Source organism: Oryzias latipes, chromosome 10, assembly GCF_053564925.1.
Source record: "Oryzias latipes strain Hd-rR chromosome 10, Olatipes_Hd-rR_3.1".
Lineage (NCBI taxonomy): Eukaryota > Metazoa > Chordata > Actinopteri > Beloniformes > Adrianichthyidae > Oryzias > Oryzias latipes.
This window is the reverse complement of record NC_136246.1, coordinates 1,056,202-1,069,379: the sequence shown is the minus strand read 5'-3', so window position 1 is coordinate 1,069,379 and position 13,178 is coordinate 1,056,202. Positions and strand designations below refer to the sequence as shown.

The following is a 13,178-nucleotide window of genomic DNA, read 5'->3' as shown; positions in this document are numbered from 1 at the left end:
AGACCGAGAGACTCAGGAGGAGTTTCTAGCCCCAGGCCACCAGGCTCCTAAACTCTAAACATGTATCTTAATTATCTAAGTCTACAGTTTACATTCATGCACTTTATTTTGCGTTCTATATTTAATTTTTCAATACACATTTTTTTTATTTCATCTTTACATAGCTTTACTTGTGTATATTATGTATATTTTCATCTATGCTGTTTTTCTTAATTATTTGCATTATTTGCACTGTCCACGGAGCGGACCTGGCGTACATTTCACTACTGGTTGTATTTGCTAAATATAACTTTGTATGTGACAAATAAAAATTCTTGATTCTTGATTCCACTAATCAATACATGGTCAGATATAAGAAGACTATTGACCCCAACTGTACCTTTTGTAAAGAACACCCAGAAACAATCAGTCACTTATTTTGGAACTGTAATACTACTAAAAAAAATTGGAAAGATTGTGCACGTTTTATAGATTACAAATTAGATTCACAATATCAGAGGAAATTTCAACATATCATATTTGGCCTTCACGAAAAAAATGTAAGATCAAACGTAAAATTGGCAATTAATCTATCATATTCACAAATCAAAGTTTTCCTTATCACAACTTTTTTCCCCTGTAATAATTAAAGAAATAGAATCTTATTTACATACTATCTGTAATAGCTTAAGCAAAAAGGCCATACATATTTATGAAAACTCTTTGAATATTTTCAATGCATAGCATCTGTAATCTTTCTTTTGTAATACATGTACCATCCCCCTGACATTGTCGTTGTTATGACTATTGTTCCTGTCATACATATTTGTTCTATTTGTTTTGAACAATAAAGTTTAATTAAAAAAAGTTAATAAAATGTCAGTAAGTGGCGCTGTGCCCTCTTAACATGTAAACTGCCGTCAAACGAACGAGAAGAAGAAAACATTTGTAGTCAGCTTGTAGTCTTTGAAAGATCCCACAGTCCTGAGCCTTAACATTTCTTTTTCTATCGTTTTTTTCATATTGAAACTTTTACTATTACAAAAAAATTCATAGTTATTAAGATGAATAAGTTATTTTAAGAGGTTATTTCTGTGAACATCCTGACCGTAAACTGCTATAGCAGAAGTGATGTCATTTTTGCGCATGCGCAAACTGATCAGGTAGCCGTTACAGATCGGAAGTACGCGTTTCCACTTCACGTGGATAATATTTGAAGGGTGAAATGTCTGCAAAAAAGAACAAAAAGTTAAACAATTCAAGCGAAGGAGAGAATTCCCCGAAAAAAAGCCCTAAAGATGATCAAAACCATCCGACTTCTGGCCTCCAGGGCGGAACCTGCAGAAAAACCAATGATCTGACCGTTATGGATTTCGTTGAAAACGGTGAGAGATCGGCGTAAACAAACAGCAGACCTACTTCACGACTGGAAATGAACAGATTTGAGTTCATCGTGTGCTCGTTTAGTGGTCAATTGCAGAGAATATGTGAGAAGATATTCACCCAGTGCTCGCTGTCACGTGTCGTCAGTTTAGGTGATCTGATTTAATTTCCTTATGAGGTAGAGAGCATAAAAAAATCAAGTTTTTATTTAAGAAAATGTAATAAAGCTGACAGCTGAAGTCCAGGTCACTTTTTATGTTAAATTGAAGAAGTTACGAAGCCAGAACAGTAAAAGAATGTTTGATGTATTGGTGCAAAAAACAGCCATTGATTACAAAAGCTGTGAACGTTGTTTTAGAAGAGAAAGTAACTGGATAAATAGTTCAACCACTGAAAGCACCACTGCCTGATTCAAGCTGTTACCATTCTTGCTTCATATCAATGAGCAAAGGGAAAGGTGTAGCCATGCAGAGCTGAAAGACATGGAGGTTGTCTTTGGGAGTGACCAGGATGGATAGCATCAGAGGAACAGCTCCTTGTAGCTGTTAAAAAAACTGATTGTAGTTTGGACGTAGAAACTTAAAGCCTTTTCAAAAGCATTTTTATGTCTACTCCTGATTCTCCCAATTTGAGTAAAGAAATACTCAGAAACAGATTTAATCAGCATTTTTATATAGAGACATGCTTCATCATGAGAATAATGCTGCAAGGAGATGTTAAAAACCCCAAAAGCAATTTTCATTGAAGTGGGTCATCAAATCTGATGGTTCTACTCTTGTCTTCCTCTTTGTACATGTGTTTGGTAAAAGAGATGACTTGGTCAGAGTACATGGAGCTTTTTCTGATTAGTGTTTGTGAAAACGAAACTCAGTCTTCCAGCTCAACTCAGCCTAGTTAAACTAAGTTAATCCTCCTTAAAACAGCCCCCTGATTCAACTCATCAAGGCGTCTGTCAGTGGTCTTATTAACTCCCCAGGTGTGTTAGAGCAGGCATGGTGGAACACATGCCCCATGAAGACTGAATAGGAAAACACTGGTTCACATGCAGAGACTGAAGGGCACACTCAAATTTAGAGATAACATTGCCTTATGTTTTTTTTTCTTTTGAATGTATGAGTTTATAATTTTATTGATTGTTTTCAATTTCCCTTTTAGTTTATGACAAAACACCCAGAAACTGCAGATCAGCATTAGCACAGCTGAGCCTCGGTTCAATGAAGGCATCCTGCATAAGCATTGGGAGACCAGTTCTGTTGACAAGTCCCACTGGACACCAAGAGGTCTGTCATCTGTCCTCAGATCAATATTGACTCATGTTTTGTGGTTTCAACTGTTTTTAGTAATCCTTTTTTGTTGTGATGATTGTGCAGGTATGTGTGGCGTGGCCTGTTGCCTCATTCATGAGTGGAAAGGTTGGTCTTCAGAAATGTGCCCAGAAGAACCTGAGAGTAAAGTCAGGAGACTCGGTGACTCTGCACCCCATAACAGGTCCTGTTCTTCAGGCTGAGGAGGTGCTCCTCTCCATTAGGTTAATTTTGGATTTGTATTTCTTTAAAACTCCACAGATTGTTGTCAAAGTTTCATTTTTACAAATAGTGTTAATGTTTTATTATTTTAAAGATGTGAAAAATGATTAATCTTAAGTAAAATTTCATCAATAAACCTTGTCTTGAGAATATTTTTTGTTAGAAAATCTTCCAAGAGTTTTCTAACACTAAAATGAATATTTCTAGAGTATCTGCATTAGGGTACTTTAGTTGATTTTATTGTAAATCAGACCATAACCTTTAAAAAATATTTTCGAATCTATGTTAATATGCAATCCTCCATAAATTAAGTTAAAACAAGTGGTTGGGTGAACTAACCCAAGAATGTTGGCCTTTCTTTCTTTTTGTCAAATACTGACATCTTCTGGATGTAGCATGCAAATGGTTTTGGATCTTCAAGAACCTCATGTGCTGTGACCGAATTTCCTTCCTAAGTGCTAAACGACTATATACAGTGGGGCAAAAAAGATTAGAGATGGGCTTGGTTTTTTCATCATAGGTATACCTAAACTATGAGAGACAAAATGGGGAAAAATGCATCACATTGTCTGATTTTTAAAGAAGACTTCTGGGAACTTTTTAGGGCACTGGATTTTGGAACTGTAGATTCGCACAGGTCTTTAAATGTTGTGCTCCAAGTAGTGAGTAGTGAAGGAGTTCGGACACAACCATGGGCCTTGATTATACACAGAGAGGGAGAGCTCTCTCTGTTTTAGCTTTATGGCTGAATCACAAATACTTGTGTAGAAGGAGGACAATGCTCAGTGTTTCTGAACAAGTCCATTTTTACTCAGGTCAAAAGATGAGACTTTACAGACAGAGGATTTCAAGAATTTCTTTCTGAGGACTTGTGGTAAGTGTTTTTTTTATTTTTATAATGCTGTTATATTTTGTTTTTTACTTTAATCACACACATTTTTGTTATACACATGCCCAATAAGAATGTTTGGCTTGGATCATAACTGTTGGGTGTGTCATACTTTTCTTAAGACTTTGACATTGATCAATTCTATTTTCATTCCAAAGCGCCAGATGTTTTAGCAAATGATAAAAAATACCTAAATATGCAGTGATAAATGAAGTGTCAGATTGAAAAGATTGTGCTTTGATTTGCAGCATTTAACAGTTTCTGTTCCATGTTCACATTCATTAGAAACATTCTTGTAGAAGCATTTTTGCTTTAATGCAAGTCTGCTTGTCTCTTTTTTTTAAAAAATGGTACGCTGTCAATCATTTTCAATCTTATGACTTGAACTTTGATGCCAGTGTTTTACACATTTAACTATGGTATACTTTTGTTTCTTTATTTTGTGGTTGCTGGAATATATTTTTTGTCTTTCCTGTATTAGCTGGGAGTATCATCTTACCAGGAAAAGTACTCTCTCTGAGTTACTTTGGCCGTTCATATAGTGTTGGAGTTGAGACCATAAGAGGAGAAGATACTGTCACACTCCAGAGGCCACACCTTCCCCCAGGATTGGGCCCAGATACAGATGAGTCATCTCTGATGGAGTCCTCATCAGCTGATCTCTCTTTTCAGCTCTGCAGGCTTACTGTTGACAGTGACAACATTGGGGTTCTAGACACACCTGGAGAGCCCGGTCAAGGGACTAGCACCCAATGCAGATCAAGTCCTCCTCCTTTGATCCCCTTGCCCCCTCCTCTTTGCCCTCCCTTTTCCCCTGTACCCTGCCCACAGCAAGCAGAGAAGGCATCATCAAGAGCCCATGTTGTTTTTCAGAACAATGACACATTCTACTGTCTGTCCTGCTCAACCAAAGTCAGCTATAGCAGCAGAACGGAACAGATGGGTCCAGACACAGAAGTGCAACGGTCAAAGATCACTTACAACAAAATTGGAGGACTCAGCAGCCAGCTTGATACTATCAAAGAAACTATTGAGCTTCCTCTCAAACACCCCGAGCTGTTTTCTAACTATGGTACATCACAGCACACATAGAACTAACAGAACTCTTACATTTTAATATGGTTCAAAATCTCACTTTTTTTTTTTTTTTTTCCAATTAGGAATTCCGCCTCCAAGAGGAGTTCTTCTGTACGGTCCACCTGGCACTGGGAAGACTATGATTGGACGAGCCATAGCCAATGAGACTGAAGCTCACATGACCGTGATCAATGGTCCAGAGATCATGAGCAAGTTAGATATCTCAAGTTATTTGGTTGGGATTTTTGTGTTCTGTGGCGGCATGACTTCTTTTGCCATTGTGTGTAAAGGAGTAAATGGAACCGTGACTTTAAAGCGCTTAGCGCCTATAAGGAAGATAGAAAAGTGCTATACAAGTAGGCACAATTTACCATTGTGCAAAAATAGCAGATTAGCGGTACTCATAAATCCCTGAACAAAGATGTGTGCTCTGTCTGCAGATTCTATGGTGAAACTGAGGCAAGGTTGAGGCAAATCTTCACTGAGGCATCCCTGAGGTAACAGCTCGTCACTTTACTATGATAACCAGTCCACCTGCAGGTTCATGAAGCGTGGGTTTGTCCAGTATATATAGCCAATATAATCACAAATAAAGGAAAGATGTTTGGATTATAGATTAATTTGGTTATAAATGATTCGGAATTTATTAAATGGCAACTCCAGAATATGGTCATTAATTTTATCGCAAATCCCTATGAATTTCTGTTCTTTTAAATTAACGTTATAATTGATGAAAGGATTTAAATGTCAAATAGCTTGTTTGATAATGAAGAAAATTAAATTACCTTTATTTTCACGACCATAAGGCGCACCCAAAGTCTTCCATTTTCTCCAAAATATAGGGGGCGCCCTATTAGGCGGTGCGCCTAATTAATGGGGTGTAGAAAAAGACGGGATGATACATTATGGTCAGTGTGGGCGTGAACAACATTTTTTACATGACTGAAGCACAGTTGAAACTGCAGCTGGCAGCTACACTGAGGAACATGGGAGCAGCTGCAGAGAATTCAAGATGAATGAATCCATGGTTCACAAGTGCAGGAAGCTGGAAAACAAACTCAGTCAAGATGACGCAGCTGAAGTTCTGCAAAAAAAGGGGACTGACCGATGGATTAACGATCAGCAATCAGCTTGGAGAAGCTTCTCTGCCGTCACCGCAATTGACTGAGGGCAGTAACGCTTACAAGAAGCTTTCTACTTTTGTTTTATGAAATGCTGTCATCTTTCCATCCGGATGAGGGTTACAGTGCCGCAGCGACTTCCAGCAGTTTACAATGAAAAGCTGTTCATTTTCTGATCATACTGCAGTAAAAAGATCACCGACAAACACCTCCAGCCCAGCCGAATCACCAACATGGACGAGGTGGTGACTTCCGACATCCTTGTGAATCTCAATGTTGAGAAGAACAGGAGCAGCGCGGTAGGATATGCACAACAGGGCACGGCTTTTATTGTTGTGGGAGGCAGCGCCGGGCGAGTTAGGCCACAGTTTGTGAATGGATTGTAGAAGCTTGGGCTAACGTGTCTGCTTGCACTGCTTTCATAGTGCCAATATACTCGGCATCATTCATGAGGAGCTACATGGCAACGAATGGACCCAAGCGATCCAAAGTGAAATAAAAATAACAAAAATAAAGTACTAAAAACTATTTCAGATAGATGAGTACTTTGATGGATTCTTGGATGCTGATTGATGACTGAAAGAAAAAAAAAATCACAACCAACTCAGTTTTGCTCCTGCTGCCTGTTTTAAACACACACTAGCATGCATGTTTTAGCGGTAAGTTTTAACGTGCCCGCCCCCTAACACCCGGTGCGCCTTTTGTACTTGTCAAATACAGAAAAATCACCCATAACTGAGACTGCGCCCTATAACCCAGTTCGCCCTATGGTCGTGAGAATATGGTAGACATATCTTGAAGTAGCTTATTGGAATGACATGAAAGCAGAAACCAGGAGTGTGTCTGACTGCACCTAAATACTGAACTGGTGGGAGAGGAAAGAACTAAGTTCAAGTTTCTTAAAGTAAGCCTGCTTCCCAGCAAGTTAGGTTTACAGACTAATATTATCCTACATTTCCATTCTGAAATTCAATCTGATAAGCAGAGGAAATCCTGCTTTTTGAAATGGTTTACATTTTTTTTGTGTGAGGTTAGACTCAATGTTTTGATAGTTTCCATTTACTTGTATGCAGTATCTAGAAAATCGCTCTGGAGCGCTGGTAGTCTCTGTTTTCATGCTTAAAATGTTTTTACTTACTTTTACTAAAAAGTAGGGCTTTGTAAATCTTTTCCAGAAGCCTTTGTGTTACTCTAAAACTGTAGCTTCTCTTAGGAATGGATACAGGATTAATGTAAGTAGCTTACACAAATTACCTAGTGAATGATGAGACGACCACATGGGTCACCTCATGTACCTCCATCCAACCACCCTTAGAATCGGCTGAGCCCCTTCCCTTTCAAAAGTGGGGTACACCCTGAACTGGTTGCCAGTCTGTTGCAGGGCCACGCTATCACTCCCATACACTAGGGTCTATCAAGAGATGCCATTAACCTGAAGACATGATTAAAGCATGTCTTTGGACTGTGTGAGGAAGCTGGAGTGCCCAAGAAAACCCCATACATGCAAACTCCACACAGAAAGGTCCCAACTGGGATTTGAAGCAAATTGTGTTTGTGAGGCGAAGTGAAATAATTGGTCTCTTTTAAGACACATTTCCCTAGAGAATTATAAACTTTCTAACATTTCTTCTGTGCTCTGGATCTGACAGGCAGCCTGCCATTATCTTCATTGACGAGTTGGACGCTTTGTGTCCAAAGAGAGAGGGTGCTCAGAACGAGGTTGAGAAACGAGTCGTCGCCACTCTTTTAACACTAATGGATGGAATTGGTTCCGTAAGCTTCTTCACAATTTTCTACTTTTGTTATGTCCTCTGACCCTGGCCTTAAAGACTACTGGGACGACACAATACATCCTCATAGTTTCAACATAGAAATGTATCCATCTTTGCCAAGAACTAAACCTTTTCTATTCAGTTTAAGTAAAAAAATTCTTCAAAAGTAGTGTATGAGTGATGTTTCTTCATCTTTCATGCGCTCAAACAGAAAGCTTTAAAGCAGCGACATTAAGAAGCGTAAAGGCCTGTTCACACCGGGACGAATTTCGCCGGCGATTTTCGCCGACGTTTAACGCCTCGTGACTAAACAAAGGGCCCCAATGAGAGTGTGCACACCGACGCGAAAAAACGCCAGGCGTTAAAGCGTCAAAAAAAAAAAACGCCTCGGGTTCGTTTTTTTTTTTTCGACGCGTCGCGTCGAAATCTACTCGACCAATGAGAACGGCGCTTTTGCTCACGTGTCTGGAGCTTCTGAAGTTACAGTAAAACACAACTTGGGGGCGCTCAAACACAAAACTGCCTTGCTGAGCACACATACCAGCGAAGAAGATAGACGCCAAGTAGCGTCTACACAGCCGCGAAGCAATAATGACGGACATTCTAAAACATCCCCGAACCAAGCACCAGTTGGAGCTACTGGTGCTTGAAATATTCATGTTTTCTTTGTTTGATTCTGACAAGCGTGTAAATACTTGCTCTCTTCTTCTGAGTGAAAAGCGACTTTAAGAAGCGTAAAGTTGCGCAGCGCCACCTTGTGTACAGGAGTATTTCTGTTTTACATTAAGCGCCATCTAATGTCAGGGAATGAAATTGCATGTTCACTCCACTCATCGTCAGCGAAAATCGCCTGGGTGTGAACACAAAAAACGTGGCGAAAAACGCTGGCGAATAACGCCTGGCGAATATTCGTCCCGGTGTGTACGGGCCTTAAAGTTGCGCAGCACCACCTTGTGTACAGGAGTATTTCTGTTTTACATTAAGCGCCATCTAATGTCAGGGAATGAAATTGCATGTTCGCTTGGCTCATCGTCAGCGAAAATCGCCTGTGTGTGAACACAAAAAAGGTGTTGAAAAACGCTGGCGAATAACGCCTGGCGAATATTCGTCCCGGCTTGTACGGGCCTTTAGAGAGCCAGAGCAGGTTCCTTTGAGGAAAGAACGTGTTGGCAAGGAGAAAAGGCACTTTCAAGCTAAGTGAACAAATGCTTACTTTGTCGTACCTCATGGGTTGGATAAAGTCATCTGCCTAATTTGCAGCAGGTAAATACAATGCTCAAAGAAATCAATATAAATCATTGCTATGTTATAAATCATTAAATACTTTGAAAAATTTACCGGCGAGGAGCACAACATTAAGCTCCAACAAATACGCGGCCATGCTGCACAGCAGAGGATTTTTGCAAAAATGACTAAATCCAGTGAAGTTGTGACAGAAGCTAGCTACGTTGTGGCTCTGGAAATGGCCTTAAGTGACGGGGAGTTTGTAAAAAGAATGTATGCTGTCCGACATAGTTTGAAGAAATAAGTCTGTCAAATGATACAATTACTAGACGGGTAGAAGATCTGGGCAGCAACCTCCGACAGCAACTGGGAAAACATCTGGAGGGCCTGGTTAACTGTACAAATGACCCTTGGTCATTAAAGTTATTAAAAACAACTTTTTCTTTTCATCCATTTTTTTCATCAAAATTGACCCCTAGTCTAATGTGAAGTTCCTAATTTGGCCCTCTACAAAAACTTTGAGAACCCCTGATCTAAGGGCAGGAGTTTTATTCTGTTTAATTAGTTTGGGTTAGAATTTAGCTATTGAGTTCTTTGACTTCATGTTCTTTATGATTTCACACCACTAAGAAGCCCATTGAGACAACTATTGTTGTTATATTAGGCTATATAAATAGAATTAAGTTGAATTATTATCTGTTGTTTTTAACTTGCAAAATGCAAAAGGTCAAGTTACATTTTAAAATGTAGCTTTATCTATGAAGATGTTTTTTATATTAGTAAATATGACCGCCTAATGCAGCAAATTCAAAAAATGAACCTTTTCCGTTCTTTAGAATCTATCAAATGTTATTGAACTCTGTTGTGTGTAACCATGTCAAACAGTAACTTTGAAGGTTTTTATTTTTGAAAAAAATACTATTATCTTGAGGTTTCTTCAATAACATTTAATATAGACTCTAAAGGTTCGTGACTTGAAAAATTATGCTGACTTTCATTTGCAGAATATATATAAAAATCATAGAAACAGCGCATTTGCATAATAATTTGGACCTCACTGTAAATAAGTGAATTACCTTCTTTTAGTCTAAAGTTCTTCCAAGAACCTCAATATTTTCATGCACATCATTTTTGAGGGACAGTAAATTGTAGAATTCTTTGAAGATTCTTCGCAGCCTGAAGAATGTCTTGAATTTAAATCATGGAAAAACTTGAAATTCCTCTTTAAGACTTTAGGTCCAGATGCCACAATTCAAGTTGAATTAAACTTCAGGACAACTGGATGAATTAGAACCTTCAATGGCATAGCTTGAAAAATCTATTTCTAAAGTAGCATACATACTAACTATTTATTTTGTGTGTTTTTTGTTTGCTCCCCTCCATTTTCTAGGAGGGTCACTCAGGTCGGCTGGTGGTACTTGGAGCCACAAATAGGCCCCAAGCCCTGGACCCCGCTTTGCGCAGGCCAGGACGCTTTGATAAGGAGCTGGAGGTCTGTCCTGACCCCATATTGGTTGCATTTACATATTAGCATAAATAAAAATGATGTTTCTACAAAACTATTGAACATCCTTATTTGTTCTTTTTCTACCTTGGTGAGTTTCTGTTGTTGACTGCGAACAATATGTACAGTTTCTAACTTTAGTCATTCCTGATGACAGGTGGGAGTGCCCACTAGTGCAGAGCGGGCAGATATTTTGTTGAAGCAGCTGAGTTTGGTGCCATGCAGCGCCACCACTGAGGAGCTGACACAGTTGGCTGATACCGCTCATGGATATGTGGGAGCAGATCTTGCAGCTGTTTGCAAAGAAGCAGGCAAGTAAATGTTGCTCCCATTTAAAAAGAAATGATAAAGTTATCGTTTTTTGGATCCTCAACATATTCCAAACAATTTTATGGCCCTCTCTTCTATTCTTTTTATTTTAGATTTAAGACTAAGCACAGCTTTTCTAGGAATGTTTGCCAAGTAATGTTTCTAATTTTCTCAACATTGTTGTTGTTTTTTTTAAGTCACCACCACGAGGTGCATTCATGGGCTGCATGGAATTTTTGTAATTATTTGCTTTCATTGAGAGTTCACTATTGCTGCATTTGGGTATTTTCTAGCATTGGCCCACGCTGATCTCAGCCAATACAAACAGACTCACTTATTGCTCCGTGTCATTGTAACTCTTTGAAATGACTAAGGCTGAATCACAATTCCTCCCCTACCCCTCCAGCTTCTCCCTACCCCGAGAGAGATGGAAAAATAAAAATAGCGTCTTCAAATTCAGATGTTACTACTGCTCCATGATATCATCAAGAAGTGACAGTCATCTATGTTAGCGCGTAGCTGCCAGCGCTAAGGAAATTCACAATGACATCTGTTTTATAGATTTAAAAAGTCATGCAGAAAATGAAAAGTCAACACCTATTTTCTTTTTTAACTTGTCCTGTCCAACAGCTGTGCAAACAGATGAGAACTGAAGGCCTCTGGTGTTGGACATATTTTATTGTTACAATAGGGGGTTATGAATCGTCCAACACACCAGATGTATATTTGAACAACCCCTTTTTTAATTTAGAGTAAACTTTATTTATACTAATTATATGTGTAAAAGGTTTTTGCTGGAGTGGGTGGAAAAAAAAGGATGGAAGAAGAGAGGGATGTTACAGAGGGGGGGATAGGAGGGTGATTATGGAGGGGGTAGGGGTAAAATCGTAAAGCATAATAAAGCAAGAAGTTGCTGGATGTTTATAATCATTACGGTCAGGTTCAAATGTATAACAAATCTAAAAGGGGGGGGGGCTGTCCACACAATCAAATGTTACTAACATACCTGTTGGCTCCAAAATGTTCACATACAAACAAGTAAACATCGACATAATACAACTAATGTTCACACACGCATACTTATGCATTCAGACTAACGCATGTTAAGTGTTTCATTCCTTCACACAATCTATTTGTGCAAATGTGAGATAGCACCCGTGCCCGAGTGAGTGTTTGTTCTTCCAAGGTGGATGTTGGAATGTAAAAAGGAGGAGGGAGAGTGCCCAGTCATCCCTACACCAAGCCCCGGGAGTAGCCAGGAACCCCCCCCCCCCCCCCCCCCCCCCCAACACCAGCACGGTGGCAGATAGAAAAAAACTGCCTGCCGGGTAATCACAACCGCCATCCAGGCCAGGGCCAGCAGGACCGCCACGGGGGCCCCCAAAGCCAGAGAGCATGGAGGCAAAGTGGGACAGAGAGTGCAAGCTCCATCCTAACCAGAAGAGCAGCCCCCCCACCGCGCCAGGAGGGCCCAACGCTTGGCCCCGCCCCAGGAGAGCACCCAGCCCCGACGGGCACCCCACCACCACCCAGGAGATCTGAGCATCCCCAGCCCCAGGCAGGAGCCAGGGCCCCTCATGGGAATTCTGCCTCTACGTTCCAGGCAGCCATCCATCCAACCCACGGTTGGTACAGGAGAGAGCAAGGCAGGGGCCGGTCACCCCAGGAGGAGGACACCCAAGAGAAGCGGGGTACCACAAGGAGTGTTGTAAACATGGCCCGACCAGGCTCACCCACAGTTAGAATCTTGGAGAAGGCCAGCGCTCAAGGGCAAGGACCAGAACCCACACCACAGGGACACGGACAACCAAGAGCTTAGGTATCATTCTTCCTGCGTAGAGAGAGGGCCGCCAGGCCCAGAAAGCCAGCACCCTGGGACACGGACCCTGTTGCAGTCGCGCCTGTTTCAGGGGACGAAGATCAGAGGTCCCTCCCTCCTTTTGAAATGTATGTGTTTGTGAGCGTGTGTGTGTATATTTTTGTGGGGTAAAGGGTGTGTGTACTAAAGGGTGCAGATAAAATTGGACGGTAGGGCAAATTCAAATTAATTTTATTTCTAAAGCACCTTTCATGTAAAGAAAATGGCTGGAGGTGCTGTACATTAAAACAAACAAGAATGCACCAATCCCTTATAATAAAATACACAAAAACAAACAAGTAAAAGAGAAATGACAAAAAAAAAAAGCTAAAGAAAAGGGAATCTAGAAGGTGCCATCTGCTGATTACTCAGTGATCCCCAAACCCCCTCCCCACCAAGGGGCCCTAAATGTCTAAGGTCTATTTAAAATCGAGAGGGAAGGGTTTCCATACAGCAACCATGGGAGAGGGACAACTGCCAGTCGCTCCTCTCCCCCAAGGTGCATTGCAGGCTGACATAACACCCCCCCCCCCCCA

At 40.5% G+C, this 13,178-nt stretch overlaps 1 protein-coding gene across 4 annotated transcripts in view; it reads left to right on the top strand.

Moving 5' to 3' along the window:
- Window positions 1–13,178, top strand: part of afg2a (AAA ATPase AFG2A) — an 86,425-nt gene that overhangs the window by 7,800 nt on the left and 65,447 nt on the right. Inside the window, exons 1-10 of one of the 4 annotated variants that reach the window (XM_078953784.1) lie at window positions 1,110–1,364; window positions 2,518–2,642; window positions 2,733–2,850; window positions 3,704–3,762; window positions 4,259–4,849; window positions 4,938–5,067; window positions 5,295–5,351; window positions 7,625–7,748; window positions 10,362–10,463; window positions 10,633–10,786. In XM_078953784.1, the coding sequence (XP_078809910.1) occupies window positions 2,735–2,850; window positions 3,704–3,762; window positions 4,259–4,849; window positions 4,938–5,067; window positions 5,295–5,351; window positions 7,625–7,748; window positions 10,362–10,463; window positions 10,633–10,786 (1,333 nt within the window). In that variant the 5' untranslated portion in view covers window positions 1,110–1,364; window positions 2,518–2,642; window positions 2,733–2,734. The other 3 variants (XM_078953781.1, XM_078953782.1, XM_078953783.1) reach the window with 3 other exon arrangements.